This window comes from Alosa pseudoharengus, unplaced genomic scaffold (genome assembly GCF_046254945.1).
Source record: "Alosa pseudoharengus isolate Yale_2024_CS ecotype anadromous, Long Island Sound unplaced genomic scaffold, YU_APseudo_1.1 YU_APseudo_1.1_scf_11, whole genome shotgun sequence".
NCBI classification, from domain to species: Eukaryota; Metazoa; Chordata; class Actinopteri; order Clupeiformes; family Clupeidae; genus Alosa; species Alosa pseudoharengus.
The window spans coordinates 25,005,769-25,028,012 of NW_027468576.1; the positions used below are offsets into that span (position 1 = coordinate 25,005,769).

The following is a 22,244-nucleotide window of genomic DNA, read 5'->3' on the forward strand; positions in this document are numbered from 1 at the left end:
GGCTTGAACTTGAACAGATGGTTCCCAGCTGAAAAGCAGTTTTCTTTTCTACTGCAAGTTGGAATGGGTGATGTAATTGAGTTTAGAGTTTAAAGAGGAAGGTAATCAATGCTATCCACCATCTTCTGTTTACATCAACTATTGATGGAAAACTGGTGGAAATGCAGGCTGGTTCGCTCAATAGCACCAAGGTTCAAAGGATCCTAAACAGAATCGGTTCAAGAACCTGTTACCTGTTGGTCAGAATATCCAGGGGCATTAACTAATGGCAAAATATATAATTTTTAGCTTTTTAACATTCAAAATCATTCTACATAAGCATCCAGTTTATAGATGGGCATCCAGAGTCCAGACCCACATCCTTAGCTTAGTGGATGCCAGTTTATGAATGTCTGTTTTAAAAGAGGATGTTTTTTTTAATTGTGGCGTAGGTGTGATGGCTGCCAGATGTTCCCCATCAACGGCCCCAGGTTTAAGTGCAGGAACTGTGATGACTTTGACTTCTGTGAGAACTGCTTCAAAACACGCAAGCACAACAGCAGACACTCCTTTGGCAGGATCAATGAGCCAGGTCAGTCCCCTGCTGCATCAGTCCCCTGCTGGGTCGCAAATAGGACACATTTCGCTTCATGACGCATGACCGAAAGATGGTGTGTGTCTTTGGTGTCATTCTTTTAAATCTTCGGTGACTAACGGTTTCTGTCTAGATGTAGTGGTTTGTTTCTTTCTTGTCTGATTTTGAGTCAACAGTTTCTAAAAGTATGCATTTTGGAGTATTTATGTTAAAGCAAAGTGTTAATGCAAAATATGGAGATCTACCTGTACACTTCCATCATTATTTTATCTGGTCTTTGGCCGGATATTAATCCATCTCCCACCCTGTGCTCCTCTGACCTCAGGCCAGTCTCCGGCTTTCAGCGGGCGCTCAGGCAAGCAGCTGAAGCGCCACCACAGCAGCCAGCGGGGCATGCTGATCGACGAGTGGTCCCGCGTGGTCAAGAGCCTCAACGTGTCGTCCTCCGTCAACCAGGCCTCGCGCCTCATCGACTCCAGCGAGCAGTGCTGGCAGTCGTCGGGCTCCCAGGGAAAGGTGAGGAGGACACCGAGGGTACATGGACACCAGGAGGAGGAAAGCAGCCCAGGAGGAAGAGCAGCTGGCTTACAATTAGTCACTGCAGTTATGTTATAGATGTTTAAATGTGCAGTGCAGAAGATAGATTATGTCCTACAGACGCACAAATATTTGTAGTTTACTCCGACGTCTCCAGGCCCTGTGAACCTGAGGTTATTTTAAAGGAGAAATCTGCCAAGTTTACACATAGATCTCCATTTCTCGAGGTCGGTATGAAAAAAAACAAAAACAGTCGGTAGCTAATGCAGCCAGGCAGCTATAGCGCTACACTCAGGGTGTATGTACGTAGGGGCTCACAGACAAGCTCCCAGAGTAGAATTGTTTTCATTTTTTCTCGCCGACAGTACTCTGGCGAATTTTTACATAGATCTCCGTTTCTCGAAGTCACAGATTTCTTCTTTAAATATCCAATAGTGAATAAAATTTTAGGGTTGTAGTGATGTATTTTACAGATTCATGTGAACTGTGAGCACAAACTGTACTGTGGATGTCTGAAATTATCTATAGCAGGGGTGTCAAACTCATATTAGGCAGTGGGCCGGATTTGTTGGAATGAGACCTCACGGGGGCCGTCATGGTCATTTTCATTTCTCTGCATTGGGCCCTATGAAACCTGCTGGCGGGCCTGATCTGGCCCCCGGGCCTTATGTTTGACAGCCCTGATCTATAGTGTAAAGCACCCAGCCCAACATCAGCACTGAAATAGACCTCTCCCCCCACAGCACTGGATCCGTCTGGAGCTCTTCCCAGACGTGTTGGTGCACAGGCTCAAGATGATGGTGGACCCTGCCGACAGCAGCTACATGCCTTCCCTTGTGGTCATCTCTGGTGAGTGCTCCTAACACACCTCACTCCTCACCATCTGTGTGTGTGTGTGTGTGTGCGTGTGCGTGTGCGTGTGCGTGTGCGTGTGCGTGTGCGTGTGCGCGTGCGTGTGCGCGTGCGCGTGCGCGTGCGCGTGCGCGTGTCTGCCTGCCCTACATGTACTTACACAGAGGTTCTGGATGAGTGGAGTTCATTCCCTTTTCTTTTTATTTCTACTGAGTTGTTAATTAATTACAAATACAAAGACAGCAAACATTTGAGACCGAAAAGATAATGAACTCCTTTAATGTTTATGATCTGTGGTGGTGTTGTTCCAGGTGGAAGCTCATTGAATAACCTGATCGAGCTGAAGACCATCAACATCAACTCCACCGACACCACTGTTTCACTCCTGAATGACTGCACTGAGGTTGGTCTAAAAAAGAAACAGTCCCTGAAACTATTCATATGTAATATACAGTCCTAGTAAAGCATGAAGGAGCACTCCAAGTATTCTTTTGGTGGTGCACAGAACAGATGGAGGTGGAGGACAGAAACTGGGACTAAGGGACCGTTTGTTATTTATAAACGGGATCACCGGAGGGATTTTGAGTGCTTCGATCAAAAGTTGCATGACCCTCCCCCTACCTGCAATATAATTTTCAACGACCCTGCAGCAGCAGTTTCAAAAATGACAATAACCCTCTCCCGCCAATTGTCGACGTGTTCCGCCCACGCTCTTACACGCTATGGCAACACATCAACATATGCTACCGTCCTAAAATCAACCTCTGCTTTCTGATTTTACACATCACACTTCACCAAGACGGTGGCCATTTCAGTAGATTTACTCCCTAACATTGTTGTGGAAACACAATAAGCATGGAAACTAAATACACACTTCCTGCAACTGCATTAGCCTACTTGAAAAGTTACTCCTCTAGTAAGTATTCACATGAAATAAAACAATAAAGCATTGAGACCATTTAACAAAGCACACTGGGTAATAACTAATTCAACACATGAACTTGTTGCTATGGACTCGTCTCTAGGCTTCCTCAGTCATTGTAAAGCTGCCGAAGCTGAACATTATCCAAAACTCAATTTCTCAGACGAGCGTCAATTTGGGAGCTTACTACACTCCTTCCTTCTCAAATGACTTGAAAAGGCTGTTTGCACAATTTCACAAATAATCACAGGGACCGAAAAATACCTAGCATGCCAACTTTTTCCGGGTTTATCATTTTAACATTTCCCTGCTGTCTTGCCGTTTTAATATTTTCCCTTAGAATATCCCATATTACTGTAATACTCATAACATTAGTCCTGCATTCTGGCCTGTCTCTGTGTTGTCCTGTTGTTACCCCTTGCTCTTCCAGTGAAACAGATGTATTCAAATCATCGTTTTGCTTGCTTGAATGCGAACTCAGAGTGATGTAAACCTAGGCCTATTTAAGTTAACGACGTGGTTGTCGTGAGAGCTAGATTCATTAGCGCTTGCGGTGTTCGGCCGTAGGCTATGCCTACGTGCGCACCTGCCAGGCTACTCAGCTAGACAAAGTATTCCCCCTGTATATTCACTCCAAGTTGGCCTACCATAACTTACCAACTACACTGTAGACCATAAACTGGCTATTTATATGACCAAATGTATTTGTTCAACTTTATGAAGCAGAATTACGCACTGCTATATGGAACGTAGGCCTAACACATTTTTGTTGGCAGGAGAGAGGATGACAGCGATTAACAAATTGCACTTGTTGCTGGTTACCAATAAATACTATATATTTTTTGCAAACAACAAAAACAGAAAGGATGGAGACAGCAAAGCTAGAGATGGGCAGGAACAAGGTCAATTGGTAGAAATGCTTGTCAAACGTTATGAGCTGGATGTGTGGATGAATGAAGCACAAGTAGGCTATGCTTTGTGTTAAGCATGCACACTGTTTAAAGTTAGGCTACACGGTAAACTACAAGTAAACCATTTCATTAATACAAAAGATGGGTGACCCTCCCTCCTAGACAAAAAAAAGTTAGGTGACCCTCCCCTCAACAAAGAATAAAAAGACATGACCCTCCCCTATTTTCCTCCGGTGACCCCGTTTATAAATAACGGTCCCTAAGCTGTTTGCATCAAATGTGCACAAGTACACACACAATGTTGGCAGATGTTTATTGTGTGTGTGTGTGTGTGTGTAGTTTCACAGGTACATAGAGATAGCCATAAAGCAGTGCCGTAGCTCTGGGATCGACTGTAAGATCCATGGCTTGGCCATCGTGGGCCGCATACGCGCTGAGGACGAGGACCTGGCCACCGTTCCCTTCCTGGCCTCGGACAACGAGGAGGAAGACGACGACAAGACAGCCACTGGAAGGTGTGTGTGTCTGTGTCTGTGTGTGTGTCATAGTCTGAATTAATGTGTGGTGAGAGGCTTTGCGTGGTTACTACTGCACGTGGCCATTGCCAGTAATGTTGTGGCTGTCTTTGTATCCCTACTCTATATAGCTGTTTATTGTATGTCTGCGAGCTCTAACAGTAGCCTGTCAACTGGAAGGAGTGCGTTCTACTGTTATGTAAATTAAGATGTATTGGTGAACATTCCCAGATTGACAATGAAGTGGGAGTGTGTGTGTGTGCGTGTGTGTGTGGGTGCGCACATGTGTGTGCACGCATTGATTGTAACATTGTGTCCGTGTCTTTGTGTCTCTGCCGATAGCTCCTTATTGTTCATGTCTGGCAGCAGTCCTGACAGTAGTGTGCCAGCTATAAGGAGTTCCATTATAATGCAAATGAGCTTGAATAGATGAAAGTCTATAGTCTGACGATGGAGAGAGAGAGAGAGAGAGAGAGAGACAGAGAGTTAATGTGTGTGTGTGTGTGTGTGTGTGTGTGTGTGTGTGTGTGTGTGTGGTATTGACCAGTGACAATCAGGGAGGCTCCTAAGGCCTCTTAAGCAGGGTAGATCAGAGCGGCTTCCGGCTGTGCCGTGCAGAGACACATCTGAGGAACATCTCCGGTCTCAGCTGGATTAACAACCCCTCTCAGACACACACACACACACACACACCTCCACCACTGTACCCTTGGTCTGGCCATTACAGCTGTGTCAGGGCGGTGATACGTGTGAAGTGGAGGCTCTGTGTTTAGAGGACACAGCTCAGTCTAGTCTGCCTGCTGCTAAAATTGGCATCAGTTCTCATTAGTAGTCTAGAGAGTGGGAGAGGTAGATAGAGAGAACGAGAGAGAGTGAGAGAGAACGAGAGAGAGAACGAGGAGTGAAGGAGATGGGCTGTGACTCCTTGAATAGGAACAAGAGGTGGCGGCGGGATAAGGAGGCCCTTCTCTCGGCCCTCAGCGGTCTCCCTCATTGTACTGTCCTTCATAATTCCATCTCACCTGTCGTCCTCCTGACCCTGACCCATCTGTCCATTCTCTTCTCCTCGTTTGCCCCCTCCTTCAGCCTGGCCAGGAAGAGGTCATCGGGCCTGGAGTCGGCCGCCACCATCAGGACCAAAGTGTTCGTGTGGGGCCTCAACGATAAGGACCAGCTTGGGGGGCTCAAGGGGTCAAAGGTGAGTTCTGGACGAATACAAAACAACAAGAGCTGCTCTCTAGAAAAGAAATACAATTGCTTTCTGTCTAGTACTTGCTCTGATATATAAACTAAATATAGCAGCAAGGATGAGTGGACGTCGACAGCATCTTCATTAGTTCCGTCCCTTTGATATCAAACCACTGTTCTGGTGTCCCATATGTTCTTCCATCATATTGTATTGTACTGTGTTGAGGTGTATTGTGTTATTGGGTTGTCCTATATGACCCACTCAAGCATCTGTGTCTCCTTCCAGATCAAAGTGCCGTCGTTCTCCGAGACACTGTCCGCGCTGAACGTGGTGCAGGTGGCTGGAGGCTCCAAGAGCCTGTTCGCTGGTCAGTGTCATCATGATGACGTGACATAACACACACACACACACACACACACACACACACACACACACACACACAGACACACATATAAAAAAAAAAAAAGAAATGAAAAAGAAAAATTCAGGAAACAATCACTTCACGTCCATCACTTCTTTTGATGTTTTGATATGTAGCATTTCTTTTGATCTGTGATCTACTGTATTCCAAAACTTGTGATTGTCCAGTGTTGGGTTGAGTTGGGTATTGATCGACCTGAGAAAAGTTGCTGTTGTTGATGTAGCAGTAGCTGTAGTAGTAACTCCCATGTGTGTTGCAGTGACCGCGGAGGGTAAGGTGTACGCGTGCGGTGAGGCCACCAACGGCAGGCTGGGTTTGGGTCTGTCCAGCGGCACCATTCCCATCCCCAGACAGATCACGGCCCTCAGCAACTACGTGGTCAAGAAGGTGGCCGTGCACTCCGGTGAGTACCACTAATGAAAACGCACTACTTGTCTATGGCACTTTCGCATTGGCTATTAAGGAAATGCTCATTTGTCTTTTTCTTGACCTGTGTGTGTGTGTAAACAGGAGGGCGTCATGCCATGGCTCTGACAGTGGATGGGAAGGTGTTCTCCTGGGGAGAAGGAGATGATGGCAAATTGGGCCACTTCAGCAGAATGTAAGATTTCTTTCTTTCTTTCTTTCTCTCTCTCTCTCTCTTTCTCTCTCTGTACCTCTTTCTTCCTGCCATGTTTTTATTCCCCAGCGTTACTCATCCGTTCCCTCCCTCTGTCCCTCCCTCAGGAACTGTGATAAGCCCCGGCTGGTCGAGGCCCTGAAGACCAAGCGCATCCGGGACATTGCGTGCGGCAGCTCCCACAGTGCGGCCATCACGTCCAGCGGGGAGCTGTACAGCTGGGGACTGGGCGAGTACGGTCGCCTGGGCCACGGGGACAACACCACTCAGCTCCGACCCAAACTGGTACGCACCCCTCGCCACTGCTCTGCCAAACACCGCAGTGAGGATTCGGCTAGCCATTTATTCATTCATACCAATACATCCCCTGGATCGGCACAATTTACATTGTATATGTTGGTAAATGTACATTATAGTATGTAGGAATGGAGATATGGAGAACGCAACTGACCCTAGGCAGATGGGTCAGGCCCTTAAGTCGTCGATCTGCTCGAAGTTTCTTCCCATATGTATCTCCAATTCTAGGGAGTTTTTCCTCGCCCCTGTTACCCATAGGCCTTCTTTTCTTTTCTCTGATTGTCTAGCATTCTGATGCATGGATTGGATTTAGGTGTGCACATAAAGACTGGGTGCTGTACTCAAATCTAAAATGTGTGTCTGTGTGTGTGCAGGTGAAGGTGCTTCTGGGTCACCGTGTGGTACAGGTGGCATGTGGAAGTCGGGACGCTCAGACACTCGCCCTCACTGATGAAGGTGCAGCCATGGTCCTACATCTCCAGCTGTCTCTGGTCCTCCGCTAAAAGAGGGCTTCCTCTGACTTGAATAGGATTTATTCATGCACCAGCGATTCCTATAACCTGTGTTTGTGTGCCTTCCTAGGCCTGGTGTTCTCCTGGGGAGACGGAGACTTTGGGAAGCTGGGCCGAGGGGGCAGCGAAGGCTGCAACATCCCCCAGAACATCGAGAGGCTCAATGGTCAGGGCGTGTGCCAGATCGAGTGCGGAGCCCAGTTCTCTCTCGCCCTCACCAAGTCTGGAGTCGTCTGGACATGGTCAGTCATACTTCCTATACCATACATGGGCAACAAAAGCGTTGTTTTTATTTTGAAAGCGACTGCTATTTGTACGCCCATACATTTGTGCGTGGATGCATACTATGTAAACACCCTCACTGATGTGCTGGTGAATAGAATTTATGCTTCTGCGTCGACACAATGCAGTTGCCTTTAAGTCGGCGTAAACCTTTCAAAGTTTTGTGTGTCTTATGTCTGCGTCGCTCACCACCGCAAAGGTTGTCAGAACGAACTCCTGCTGTTTGTTGGCGATACGAAGTGTTAATTTCAAAACGTTACTGGCAGATAGATAGTTTACATTCGGATAACCTCGTCATTGTAACCAAAATATGTCTGAGTTTATTTACAAAGCTTATGTTAGCGAACTAGTATGATGCTACTACCCACAGGTTGCTTGAAGCAGCCGGCTCAACAGAGAGGGCGAGTTGACCTATCACAGTTTTGTGCATAAAGTTAAAGCAAAAACATAGCCTACATTTTTAAAATAGTTTTCTTTGTGCATGTTGATTAACTAATGACAGCCTACTATTGTCTGCTCCACATTTTCATAGTAATTCTGCATAGAGTTAATTTAATGATGGTAATGATTTAATGATGAAATATTGCTGAGTGTTGATGAAATGGTGGCACAGGCCTATGGTTGTACTGACTCCTTCACATTTTCATGGCCTAGCCTAATTATATAGATATTGTAGTACTTTTTTATATCAGTCTTTGAAAACTGAAAAAATAAATGTCAATGTCAAAAAATCGTTTTCGAGAATGAGGATTAAATACTGGACATAGATTAAATAGCCTATTGCTGTTTTTCCTTTGTCTCCCTCACATTTTCATCTGTTCTTACGACTAGTAATCAAAACCATATGATTTACTTAATGTTATACAAGAACAGAATAGAATTGAACAGAATTGAGTTCAGACTTGAGTTCGGTATTTTGGGTCCGGCCCTCCTCAACAGTCCCAGTTTGTCATGTGGCCCCTTGGGGAAATTAGTTGCCCACCCCTGTCCTATACAGATAAATGAAGTAGGAGTATCTTTCTATTTAGAGCCAATTAGTACAAAGTAAAAGTAAGGCAAATTTCAACATTCAAAAATTAAGTTGTATTATAGATCAAGTCAAGACAAGATTCAGTGTATAAAAGATATTTTAAAAGTGAGTCTTTGCATGTACAGTAGAATGGGACATTTTTAAGAAGTGATTCCAGATATACTGGGCTAGATTTGAACAGGATCTTTCTAAACCTTCAGTGTACAGTAAGTGGTATTTCCAGTGTGTTGTGTGGTGAGTGACGTGCGTCTCTCTAACGTCCTGCCCCAGGGGTAAAGGAGACTACTTCAGGCTGGGCCATGGCACTGACGTCCACGTGCGGAAGCCCCAGATGGTGGAAGGTCTGAGGGGGAAGAAGATCATCCACGTGGCAGTGGGAGCGCTACACTGCCTGGCCGTCACAGAAACTGGACAGGTAAACAAACTTTAGGCACTTTCATTATTAGTTATTAGGAGTTAAAGGTATACTATGCAAAATAACCTCTACGAAGCCAATTTGACCTAGCATATAGCCTTAGAGCATAGCCGCAGTGGGTCGCTACAGAGAGAACCAGCGATGCAACTTCAAGAATTGCCGACCCAGACACATCTCTAGGGGGAGTTCTAGAGTCGCCAAAAATACCTGAAACTGCATAGTATACCTTCAATAGTATTATCATGTTAGCCTGTGATGTTGAGTTGCCTGTGGTTGTTGATGTTGATCTGGTCTATCTATCCAGTAGGTGTATGAATGGTTAATATCTAGAAAGTTGTGCTCTTTATATTTCTATTAGCACATGAGCCGTGGATGTTAAGCAGCTTCTGGTGTGTGCCGCAGGTTTTCGCGTGGGGCGACAATGACCACGGGCAGCAGGGGAACGGCACCACCACGGTCAACCGCAAGCCCACGCTGGTGCAAGGCCTGGAGGGCCAGAAGATCACGCGGGTGGCCTGCGGCTCCTCGCACAGCGTAGCCTGGACCACCGTGGACGTCACCACGCCCTCCGTGCACGAGCCCGTGCTCTTCCAAACGGCGCGAGACTCGCTGGGGGCTTCGTACCTGGGTGAGGGCCAGCAGATGTAAAGGCATAGTGCAATGTCCATCTAGTTAAACATGACCCCATGACTTTGAGTTTGCACAAAATTGAGTTTGTGTGTGTGCGCACGTGTGTGACTCTGCTGTCACAGAGGAGATACAGTTCACTGCCAGGTCTTTTTCCATGTCTTTAGCTCCCCTCACTGCGTGTGTTTGTGTGTGTGTGTGTGTGTGTGTGACTAAATCTTTCTTTTTGCACACACATAAACTCAGGTGTGCCATCAGACAGTGACCCGTCGTGCGCCAGCAACAAGCTGAGTGGTCCAGGCAGTGTGAAGTCCAACCGACCCTCGCTGGCCAAGATCCTGCTCTCGCTGGATGGTAACTTGGCCAAGCAGCAGGCCCTCTCTCACGTGCTCTCTGCCCTGCAGATCATGTATGCCAGGTACGCCTGACCTCCCACACACACACACACACACACACACACCTCTACCTGCCAACCAGTCAGGCGGCAACACACACACACACACACACACACACACACACACACACTGGGCCAGACACAGCCACACACTCAGTGGGCCAGGCATACACACCTACGCTCACACCATTAGTCAAGCTGCATGTTTAATTATATTTTCACATGCAGATTTGCATACAAGCACAGATGCCCCCAAACAATTCACCCTGTTGGTGTTAAATGACATACACACTGAAGAGGATAGAACCATGAGATTGTGTCCACTCCTCCTCTCTGCTGACCGACCAACCAGGGCACTCACCTCATGCACATGAGTGATCTCACCTCCCCTGGGAGAGAGATGGGACTGGTGCCCTCTTCACTCTTCTGATGTGTGTGTGTGTGTGTGTGTGTGTGTGTGTGTGTATGGTCTCTCAGGGATGCGGTGGTCGGTGCTCTGATGCCCGCCTCCATGATGCCAGTGGAGTGTCCGTCCAGCTCGCCCGTGCCCCCCTCTGACGTGTCGTCAGCGTCCAGCCCCTCTGAGGCAGAGGGCCCTCCAGTGCCCCCGGAGGCAGAGGAGCGCGTTAGCCCCAACCCCTGGCAGGACAAGAGGGCAGAGGTGAGCCCAGAGAAGAGAGGAGCCGGGGACACACTGATGGCCAACATTACTAATCATTTTGTAAATCTCATCCAAATTGGAATGTTTATATTATCAGGATGTTATATACATATACCAGTAGTGTAGGTTCGCATGGATGCAATTATTTATCAGCATTAGAAATCCAAAAGTCAGTGTTGCTTGTCTTTTTTTATTTAAAATTTTTATTTTGCTTTAAAATGATCAGTAAAGCACAAGCCAAAGAGTGTAAGAAAGTGAGGCGTGAGATCATCAGTATAGCACAAGCCAAAGAGTGTAAGAAAGTGAGGTGTGAGATCAGGGGCCGTATTCACAAAGAATTTTAAGAATAAAAGTAGCTCCTAAATGGCGAATTTAGGAGCAACTCTTAAAAATAATGGGCGGGTCACTCCTAACTTTAGGACTCCTAAATTATTTTCACTGAAAGTATTTCACGAAGCATTTTAGACCTAAAAGTAGCACCTAAGTCTGGGACAGCTTAAAAGAAGTCGAGAGGACTCCTAACTCACTAAGACCTATTCACAAACCGATTTTTGTGGCATTTCACGTTGCGATGTTTTGAAATGCGTATGCGGCTACAAGAGCTTCCAATCGTGAGGAAACAATTTCGTATTGTAGCCTAGACATAAAAGGGATGCAATAACGCAACCAACAACCACCAAAAGTACTCATTGTCAACATGTAAATTAAATGTAATGTTTCATTGTGAATCAAATTAAAATGTTCTCCTTTGCAAACGTAGGCATATGGTGACAGATTAATTTAATAATGTTGCAAAGATACTGCATTAATCCGTATGTTTCATGAGGCTACTAGGCTATTTGTTTTGCTAGGCCAGTTATTCATCATCTTCCGTCCTTGTGTAGCGCATGCATTCTCAGACCTGTCACTCATCATCGTAAGGGAGGTGTTTGGAATCATTCCCGCGTTACAATCATCAGCCAATCAAGGTGGTCACTTCAGTCAAGCTCGTGCATGAGTAATGACGTCATCCATAGCAACGAAGACTCACTCTTAGTTTAGGAGTTGTCATTTTTCCTTACTAAGAGTAGGTCTGAAAGGCTTTGTGAATAACTTTTAAGAGAAAACTCCTAGGTAAAATCTTTTAGTGCGATTTAGGAGTACTTCTAGCGGTAAGATAAAAGGCTTTGTGAATACGGCCCCAGAGATGTAAAAGTCTGCCTTCAGAAAGTAAAAGTCCTGCCATGTATTGGCTCTACCTGTGCACTTAACACAGGTGATTTCACTAATTAGCTGATGTACCTGACTTAAAAAAATGTGCTAATTAGTATCAGCTGTTTAAGTGAATGATTGGAACCAAAATGTGGCAGGATTTTTACTTTCTCTGACTTTTACACCTCTTAGTGAGATCGATAAGAAAGCCTTTAGAGGATTAATACCATGTCTGTGTGATCCTCTTACCAATGCTGTGTGTTGTGGTCAGGTGACCACTTCTGAGGATGCGGTCACCCCCTCGTCTGCCATCACCCCCTCCGCCTCGGCCGCCTCCTGCCGCCCCTTTATCCCAGTGACCGATGATCCCGGGGCCGCCAGCATCATCGCTGAGACCATGACTAAAACCAAAGAGGTCAGTGCACATTCCAGCTTTACTATTTATTACAGTACAGAAATAAATATGTGCAGTAACTCTATATTCTATTTCGTTTCTAATTACGTACTGTATGTTACCGCGGTTCTACAAGTTTTGGTGCTTTAAGCACCGCCTCTGGCAGGCATCCGAAACTCATAGAACCGCAGTTACATACGTAACCATTGTTTTCTACTCTGTTAAATATTTATTATGTCTTGAAGGTTAGATCAGCTGTATTATGTTTTGGGTTTAAAGCAAATATACACTTGCTTTGTGTATAAGTCTTTGTTATTCTAATGTGTATTTATTGCTTTTGTGTGTGTGTGTGTGTGTGTGTGTGTGTGTGTGTGTGTGTGTGTGTGTGTGTGTGTGTGTGTGTGTGTGTGTGTGTGTGTGTGTGTGTGTGTGTGTGTGTGTGTGTGTGTGTGTGTGTGTGTGTGTGTGTGTGTGTGTGTGTGTGTGTGTGTGTGTGTGTGTGTGTGTGTGTGTGTGTGTGTGTGTGTGTGTGTGTGTGTGTGTGTGCGCGTGCGCGTGCGTGTGTGTGTTCAGGACTCTGAAAGCCAAACTAAAGTGGTGGGCCCAGAACCCCAGTACCTGGACGAGTTCACCAGTCTGCTGGTGCCAGACGACACGCGGGTGCTGGTGGACCTGCTCAAGCTGGCCGTGTCGGTGCGCGCCGGAGACAAGGGCCGGGAGGTGCTCTCCGCCGTGCTGTCGGGCATGGGCACTGCATACCCACAGGTGCGTCGTACTACGCTTCAGGCCAGTGGCCATCATTCGCTCGCTCGACTTTCTTTTCTCATTGATTCTCTGCCTTTTCTAATTTCCTGTCATGCTCTTTCTGGTCACCTGTGTCTGCTTTCTGTTTTCCTTTTGTTGCTTTTTAAAATCTGTTTTATGTCAGTATTTCAGTTTAATTATTGTGTTTGTTTTGTCCTTCTATGCCTGACCCTCTCTCTCTGACACTCATTATAAATCAGTGCTCTTGTAATACTTTGTTTAGCAGGTGTATTGAACCCATCCTCCGTGTGTGTGTGTGTGTGTGTGTGTGTGTGTGTGTGTGTGTGTGTGTGTGTGTATTGCTGCAGGTGGCAGATATGCTGCTGGAGCTGTGTGTGACGGAGCTAGAGGACGTGGCGACAGACTCACAGAGCGGCCGTCTCTCCTCCCAGCCCGTGGTAGTGGAGAGCAGCCACCCCTACACCGACGACACCTCCACCAGCGGCACGGTCAAGATCCCAGGTAACACACACACACACAAAAAAACACACGCTCAGGCATACATTTATCATTCAAACGCTTACACTTAGATTGCTTATACAAATATGACTATTTAGGCCACAATATATTATGATGCCATTTCTTGATATTTGACCATACCTGTAAAAAAATTACTTTCACTCAGCAAAAACAATACTGAAGTTTTGGTTAGTGTTAAAGGTACACTAAGCAAAATGTTCACCTTTACGAAGCCAATTTGATGGTAAACGAATTTGTAATAGGCGGATTGTTCATCTAGCATAGCTATACAGCATAGATGTAGCGAGTCCCTACCGAGAAAACCAGCCATGTAACTTCCAAGAACGGCATGGCCAAGTCTCGAGAGAATCGTGAAACATTACTTTGTCAGTAGATATAGCTCTTTTGAGAGAGTTTTTGCCTGTTGTTAATACTTCACCTCCACAACAAAAGCAGTTTCATCGTGTACAGGGGGGATGAGTCACAAGAAATTTGCTATTTACAACAGCAGAGTAAAATATAAATATATCGCGACTCTAGAGGGAGCTCTACAGTCGCCAAAAATACCTAAACCTGCATAGTGTGCCTGTGTTTACGTTATCCTTAAAGGGTTATGAGGGTTTTTTAACACCATGTGATCTGTATCCGTAGGTGCTGAAGGCTTGAGGGTGGAGTTTGACAGGCAGTGCTCAACAGAGAGACGACACGACCCTCTGACCATCATGGATGGAGCCAATAGGATCGTCTCGGTCCGATCAGGTGACCAGCCTCCACCATCTTACGTGTTGGTTTGTCTGTTTTTGACAAGGGGTTGAGTGTGAGTGTGAGTGTGTGAGGTTAACTCTTTGATGTCCTTGTGTGTGTGCATCAGGACGCGAGTGGTCTGACTGGTCCAGTGAGCTGCGTATCCCTGGAGACGAGCTCAAGTGGAAGTTCACCAGCGATGGATCGGTTAATGGCTGGGGCTGGCGCTTTACCGTGTACCCCATCATGCCTGCTGCTGGTAGGAGACGAAGACAGACACAGACCTCATGTCATTTGGCATTTCAAACAGGCACACAGGGACACACTCTGATACACGGCAACTTTCAGTTCAACCACGCGTCTAAACATCCTTTGAAACACATACTCAAATGCACACACACACACACACACACACACACACACACAGATTCCCTACACATTCACATTCATGTTCACAAATGAGAAACTCTTCAGAGCACAGAACCGTAACTCCTTGTCCCCCTTCCTCCTGTGTCCCCCAGGCCCCAAAGACCTGTTGTCTGACCGCTGCATCCTATCCTGTCCCTCCATGGACCTGGTCACCTGCCTGCTGGACTTCCGCCTCAACTTCACCTCCAACCGGAGCATCGTGCCGCGTCTGGCCGCCTCGCTGGCTGCCTGTGCCCAGCTCAGTGCTCTTGGTAAGAGAGTGTGTGTGTGTGTGTGTGTGTGTGTGTGTGTGTGTGTGTGTGTGTGTGTGTGTGTGTGTGTGTGTGTGTGTGTGTGTGTGTGTGTGTGTGTGTGTGTGTGTGTGTGTGTGTGTGTGTGTGTGTGTGTGTGTGTGTGTGTGTGTGTGTGTGTGTGTGTGTGGGGAGTTGGGGTGCTGAGGGTCACTGAAGTGGTTCCATCCCCTTCTGCCAAGCCTAGTGCCCTTTGCTTTTGTGATTTCAGTTTATGTTTGATTCCTCTAAGAGTTCACCTAGACCATGTAGAATATGTAAAGACATAAATAACTCCAACATAACAAGCCTAAAGTAATCCACCAAAAAAGACTGTAACCATCTGCCAACACAGCCATGTTGCTCGATGGTGTTTTAAGTCCCCACCGTCGACTTCAAGGCAGCGCTGTGACCGTCGACTTCAAGGCACCTAACCTTAACCCTATGATCCCTTAACCCTATGACCCTTGCCTGGAAGACGACGTTGGGGTCTTAAAACTCTAAGTAACAGCCCTGTCACTCTTTGTAGTGGTCCACATTGACATGAGTATGTGTAGGATTGTCGGTGTAGGGTCTACAGCAGTGTTTCCCAAACTTTTTTTCTGGGGACCCACTTTTTAAAAATGACAGACTATCGCGACCCAAAACGTGACTGTGGTAGTTAACAAACTAGATCCTAACGGAAAGCTGTTAGCTTTCCTAAGCTATATAAGGTATAAGATAGGGGTATTACACAACATAAATTGTCACTAAGCTATGCTGGCGACCCAAATAAAATCTCCTACGACCCACCAGTGGGTCGCGACCCAGTCTTTGGGAACCAATGGTCTACAGGACATCACCGTTAAATACCTCTGTTTCTCCAGCTGCTGGCCACCGGATGTGGGCGCTGCAGAGGCTGCGTAAGCTGTTGACCACCGAGTACGGCCAGTCCATCAACATCAACCGCCTGCTGGGGGACAGCGAGGGCGAGGCGCGTCCTATGGTGAGTGCCCACCCCCGTCTGACCCTCATTGTCCGCTCCTCACTGTGACTGGAACTTTATAGCTAGAATCAGGCCGCTTGTGAAGTTTGGAGTCCACAATTTAGCATTTTTATTATTTGGAATGGTTTTGGGTTCGATGCATACAAATGGATTCATAATTCCAAGGTTTAAAAGTGTTATCTGGAAATTCTGCAGATATCCGCTGAAATGAGGAAAGGCTAATTTTTCCCCCTGTCGTGTCTATGGCAGAGTTTTACGGGCAGTGCGCTGGCCGCCCTTGTGAAGGGCCTTCCTGAGGCTCTGCAGAGGCAGTATGAATATGAGGACCCTGTTGTCAGAGGAGGCAAACAGCTGCTCCACAGTCCCTTCTTCAAGGTGCAGACACTTGAATGTGTGTGTGTGTGCGCGTGTGCGCTCAGTATTTCCTTTCTTGACAATAGTAGTAGTGACCATGGTTTGTGTTGGTCTACACTTTGAAGGTGCTGGTGGCCCTGGCCTGTGACCTGGAGCTGGACACTCTGCCCTGCTGTGCAGAGACACACAAGTGGGCGTGGTTCCGTCGCTACTGCACGGCATCCAGAGTGGCCGTAGCCCTGGACAAGAGGACCCCTCTGCCTCGGCCCTTCCTGGACGAGGTAAATGAGGCCTCTACACAAAAAAAATTGTAAAATATGTCAATGGCAATAATCTCTCCGCCATGGGAGAATGGCAGTTCTTTAACATTCCTTCAGTCCAGAAAGAACTCGCACACCAATGTTGCCGATGCAACTTTTAAAAGGGATTAGAAATTGCATCGGCAACATTGGTGTGCGAGTTCTTTCTAGACTGAAGGACTGATACACTATTAACACAACTAACGCACCCACCAGGCCTGGAGTCGTTGGCGCGATACCCTGTTTGCCCCATACCAGTTCTATAACATTATCATTATCATATATTGAGTATCTGATTTGGTATTTGTCCTGCCCTGAATGACCCCTAGGTGTCTAAGAAGATTCGTGAACTGATGGCGGACCACGAGAGCATGAACAATCTCCATGAGAACCACGACATGTTCAAGAGAGAGCAGGATGAACAGCTGGTTCAGTGGATGAACAGGTATGATGACATTCAGTGACTCACCCACAGTAAACCCCCACCAGTCTTTAGAACAGTCAAAGTGATCGCAGTAAACACTCAAGTCAGCATGGGACATAGAGATCTATTACTAAGACTAAGTACAGTATATACATTCTTAAGGGTGTCACGATTTCGATTTTATATCGAAATCGTTCGAAATTACATCTCAATCTCGAACTTCGAATTTAAAAGTAGAATCGACGATGCAGCCACACCCCCAATGTCACATCCAGCATGTATGCCAAGACGCACAAACGCACGTGCTGAACTGCAGCATCAACACTCCTCTAATTTTAGGCTGCAGCCAGTTAAAATATACACATCAACCTACCGAAATCAAAGCCCCTCTTGCTACTTTGAAATCACCGGTGTGGAAGTACTCGTTCATTCACGTCAATTAAAACTAACTTACCCTACTCAACTTAGCAAGTGAAAAGATGATCTAGTTACAGTCCAAAGTTACTTTAAGGCTTAAAATGCACATTGATAAGTATCCATGATAACTAACCTTGGGTCTCTTCGAAGTGTGCTGAAACGATCAAATTATAATTCTGTGTTGTTTCATTTCACTATGTTCACGTCTCTGTTTTAGCCTAATGTTGGTTCTGTTTACATTACAACCTCACGGTTGGAACGGTTTCAAAATAAAAAGCGGTTTCAAAATAAAAGCCCCCCGAAACAGATAAGGAAAAGGCCAAAAAGAGTAAATAACATATAAGGAATGCATTAATAGTAATGTTGAAAAAAAGATCGAAAATCGAATCGAATCGTGACTTTAAAACGAGGGTTATGCATATAACCACGGTTCTATGAGTTTCGGATGACCGCCAGAGGCGGTGCTTTCAGCACATGGATATTCATCACACGAACGTGCAGGTCGAGTATTAGTAACAACAAAGTCACCTGTGACCTGGGTGACGTCATCGATGTGCGCCAGCACAAAAGAGAGGTCGACCCAGGAAGTGACCTCATGGCAATCTTCTCGTGTTCCCTCCGAGTGACGGCCAAGCTCTGGCGGTCATCCGAAACTCATAGAACCGTGGTTATATGCATAACCCTCGTTCTATTTCGTTTCTCCTGACCGCCAGAGGCGGTGCTTTCAGCACATGGATGACTAGTACCAACAAAGTCATGAGGAGTGCCTACCCATCTCTAGAGATGCTGTGACGAGCTTGGGAGCACTGTTGTTAACCGAGGGTTATGGGGGACAACATTGACCCTGTAGAACCTTGTGAAAGTGCAGCCTGATGCCCAGGAGGCTGCTCTGCATATATCAGAAAGGGGCACGCCCCTCAGCGAAGCCCACGAGGTTGCTACACTCCTTGTGGAGTGTGCCCGGACCAGCTGAGGGACTGGGGAGTCACTCTGCCTGTAGGCATGCAGAATGGCGTCCACTATCCACCTAGACAGTCTCTGCTTGGAGAGTGCCTGACCCCTCCTTGGCCCTGTATGGCAGACAAACAGGGCATCACACTGGCGGAATCCCTCTGTACTTGTGATTTACCTCCTGAGGGCGCGCACTGGACATAAAAGCTCTGCACTCAAGTCTGACCCTCCATCCGGAGCTGTCTCGAAAGCTGCCAGGCTAAGAGGCTGGTTGACAAATGTGGAAGAGAGGGTCTTCGGAAGGAAGGAGGGATTCGGCCATAGAGTGACCCCACTGCCTCCAGGATGCCACTGCAGGCAATCCCCGCTGACTGAAAGTGCATGCAGCTCCCCGACTCGCCTTGCTGACGCTATGGCGAGGAGAAAGGCTGTCTTCAAGGAGAGCCAGCTGATGTCTGCTGTCCTCAAAGGTTCGAATGGTGCTCTGCAGAGAGCCTGCAACACCAGAGGGAGATCCCAAGAGGGCACCTGGCTCCGTTGGGGGGGTCTCAACCGGAGAGCGCCCTTCAGGAAACGGGCCACCAAGGCATGGGACCCTACCGTCCTCCCCTCAATTCTGCTATGCCGCGCCGAGATGGCAGCCGTATACACCTTGATGGTAGAAGGCGTAAGTCTCCTGTCGAAAAGTGACTGAAGGAACTGCCTGTCGGCCCCTGTCCCTGCGCTTGGCACCATTCAGAAAAAATTCTCCACCTGCTTGCGTAGAGGGCATTGGTGGAGGGTGCCCGAGAGCTATTAATGGTGCTGACCACTGCTGGTTCACAGAGCCCTAGCAGAGGGTCCGGTCCTTCAGTGGCCAAACCCAGAGTTGCAGCCGAGCTGGATCCGGGTGCCAGATCTGACCACCCAGCTGTGACAGCAGGTCCTTCCTCACTGGAAGGCCCCAGGGTTCTCCGTTGAGCAGCTGCAGCAACTTGGGAAACCAAACTCTCCCTGGCCACCGAGGGGCGATCAGGAGCAGCTCGTGGTGTTCCACTGTAATCCTGTGCAGGGTGGGCAGGATTAACGGCAGAGGGGGGAATGCATACAGCCGTTGCCTCGGGCCAAGGGACTCGGGCCGGAGAGGCTGAACCAGAGGGGGCAGTGTGTCGACTCCTGACAGGCGAAGAGGTCCACCTCCGCCCCGCCATAACGCTCCCAGATGGTCTGTACTACCGCAGGGTGGAGCCTCCATTCCCCTCGGTCGGGGTTCTGACGGGACAAGAGATCTGCGGCTCTGTTGGCAGTGCCTGGCAGATACATAGCCCGCAGACTCAAAAGGTGTTGATGGGCCCACAGCAAGAGCTGATGGGCTACTCCCAAGCACTGCAGAGACCTTGTGCCTCCCTGATGGTTGACGTAGTACACAACTGTTGTATTGTCTGTCCTCACCAGTACGTGTCTGCCAGCCACGTCTGGGAGGAAGTGTCTTAGGCCGAGCAACACCGCCTGTAGTTCTAGCACATTTATGTGCAGCTGCAGCGGACTCCAGCAGCCTCTGACTGTACGGCACTGCCAGACTGCACCCCACCCTTCCTGGGAAGCATCCGTGGCGATGACCTCCCTTCGGGATGGGATAGAGCCTAAGGGAACCCCCTGCGTCAGGTACCCCCTCCTCCTCCATGGGCAGAGGAGCCGTCTGCAGCTGGGCATGACCTTCACTAGCCTGTGCCCATGCTGCGCCGGATGAAGGTGGAGGTTGTTCAGCCACCTTTGAAGTGGCCGAAGCGAGAAAAGGCCCAGTGGGACCAGGGATGAGGCAGCAGTGAGCATGCCAACCAACTGTTGGAATGTTCTCAGAGTCAGTGACCTGCTCTCTCTGAAGCGGCCAATCAGCTGGCGGATATTGCGAACCCTCCTCTGGGAGGGGGTTGCCCTCATTGTCCGTGAATCTAACTCTATGCCTAAGAACACGGTCTCCTGACTGGGCACCAAAGAGCTCTTCTGGTGGTTGACCCTGAGCCCTAGCGCTGAGATATGCGCGACCACTGCAGCGGCATCTATGTGGGCCTGAGCCCCTGACTGGGAGCAGGTCAGCCAATCGTCGAGGTAGGGCAGAATACGTATTCCCTGTGCCTGCAATGGACCCAACGCCGCTGCTATACACCTAGTGAACACACGAGGCGCCAGCGCAATGCCAAAAGGTAGGACGTAGAACTGGTACGCCCGTCCCTCGAAGGCAAACCGACTGAACTCTGAACCCCTCTGAAGCTTGGCGGTCGGCGTCGAAATTGGATGCTGTAGCCCCCTGACAGGGTTGCCAGCACCCAGGGGTCTGATGTTATTGTTTCCAGCGTTCGAGCTACTGGCTGGAAAAAGTGCCGACCGCCGGTGTGAAGCTGTCACCGTCTGCCCGCCCGCCCCCTCTGGTCTCTAGAGGGGCGATGTGCATCGGCTCTGGTGTCCTGTGCAGGGCCGCGAGTGCGGGAGGTGGTGGAGCGACGAAAGTCATACATCCGCTGTGGCTCCTGGCGGGCAGCTGGCCATTGTGCAAGCGCCGGCGCCGGCCCCCTTGAGGTTGGAGGCCTGTGCCTGGGCTGGCTCACCCGACGGAGACTGGCAAACTGCTGTCTTGCCTGTACTACCTGTGCACTCCTATCAAGGACCTGCTGTGCGGCCTGACCAAACAACTCCCCAGGGAGGACAGGGAGAGAGCGAAGTACCCTTCTGTCAGGCTCTGCTAGCGGAGACTGGGCTAGCCATATTTGGCGGCGGGCGAGGGTTAAATATGCCATTAGCCTACCAAGTTCTCTGGTCATGTAGGCGAGGGCCTGGAGTGACGCGTCACTCAGCTCCTGAGACGATGTCTCGTCCGCCCCCTGTGACGTCTGGGCGAGGGCCAGCATCAGGTGGGACATCGAATTACCAATGCGTCCCATACGTGCTGCCGTGTCATAGCTCCTGACAATCAAGTAATCCGTGACACGGCACTGTGCCCGGGGGCAACGGGCATCGGGTCTAAGAGCCTCATTGGGAGACAGAACCAGGGCTGCCATTGATGGCTCTATGTTCGGCATGCTCTGCAGACCATAGGCGTGTGCGCCCTACATGGTCGCTAGCGCCCTGCAGTCCCTGGGGAGATGGGAAAGCCGTCTAGGGTCTGCCCAGCACCTCTGCAGCTCTTCAATATACGGGGCGTGGAGCCCCTAAAAAAGGCATTCTGCCTAGGCACGGCGGCTGGCGCTGCATCCAGTCCCAAGCGGGCTAACGCTGCCTTCAAAGCTGGCTGAATCGAAGGTTGACCAGCCTCTGACACTGCCCCTGTACTCTGGCGGCGTGGGAGCTGGTCTGAGAGTCACGAGAGGCAGATTCGTGCGGCTCAGGTTCACCCAACTCTAAGCTCTCTGAAGCCCTGATAGAAAGCTCGTCCTGGCCCTGGGCCCTGACCGCCGGTGACATTGACGGCGGAGATAGCTCATCCTGCCAGGCTAAAGGGGTTTCAGCGAGAACACTGCTGCCCTTCGCACTCAACACCGGTGGTCGTAAGGTGGTGAGCAGAGTCTTGATCTGCTCAAACTCCTCAGCCATCTTCTCCACCTTAGAAGCTAAGTCGGCCTTCTGCTTCTTACCTCTAGAGGCTGTGTGTGAAGCCCCGTGTTGGCGCTTGCCAGGTCTCATGGCTGGCGCCACCTCTTGCCCCCCACTGCCCTGGGAAGTACCGGGCTGCTGATCCACCTGGGCTAGCCTAGCTGACCGCGCTGCCACACTGAGGCAAATGCAATTCATG

At 48.6% G+C, this 22,244-nt stretch overlaps 1 protein-coding gene across 10 annotated transcripts in view; it reads left to right on the forward strand.

The window, feature by feature from the left end:
- The window catches only part of herc2 (HECT and RLD domain containing E3 ubiquitin protein ligase 2), an 86,994-nt gene that overhangs the window by 48,248 nt on the left and 16,502 nt on the right, over positions 1–22,244 (forward strand). For all 10 annotated transcript variants that reach the window (XM_076278563.1, XM_076278569.1, XM_076278568.1 and 7 more), the window contains 26 exons: positions 432–571; positions 900–1,090; positions 1,855–1,960; positions 2,275–2,366; positions 4,136–4,311; positions 5,398–5,509; positions 5,786–5,867; positions 6,181–6,324; positions 6,432–6,522; positions 6,648–6,825; positions 7,212–7,293; positions 7,420–7,591; positions 8,932–9,076; positions 9,479–9,704; positions 9,950–10,121; positions 10,575–10,758; positions 12,221–12,364; positions 12,917–13,108; positions 13,456–13,609; positions 14,258–14,365; positions 14,478–14,609; positions 14,872–15,030; positions 15,915–16,033; positions 16,283–16,408; positions 16,513–16,668; positions 17,016–17,131. In XM_076278563.1, the coding sequence (XP_076134678.1) occupies positions 432–571; positions 900–1,090; positions 1,855–1,960; positions 2,275–2,366; positions 4,136–4,311; positions 5,398–5,509; positions 5,786–5,867; positions 6,181–6,324; positions 6,432–6,522; positions 6,648–6,825; positions 7,212–7,293; positions 7,420–7,591; positions 8,932–9,076; positions 9,479–9,704; positions 9,950–10,121; positions 10,575–10,758; positions 12,221–12,364; positions 12,917–13,108; positions 13,456–13,609; positions 14,258–14,365; positions 14,478–14,609; positions 14,872–15,030; positions 15,915–16,033; positions 16,283–16,408; positions 16,513–16,668; positions 17,016–17,131 (3,699 nt within the window). The remainder of the gene's footprint in view (positions 1–431; positions 572–899; positions 1,091–1,854; positions 1,961–2,274; positions 2,367–4,135; positions 4,312–5,397; positions 5,510–5,785; positions 5,868–6,180; positions 6,325–6,431; positions 6,523–6,647; positions 6,826–7,211; positions 7,294–7,419; positions 7,592–8,931; positions 9,077–9,478; positions 9,705–9,949; positions 10,122–10,574; positions 10,759–12,220; positions 12,365–12,916; positions 13,109–13,455; positions 13,610–14,257; positions 14,366–14,477; positions 14,610–14,871; positions 15,031–15,914; positions 16,034–16,282; positions 16,409–16,512; positions 16,669–17,015; positions 17,132–22,244) is intronic.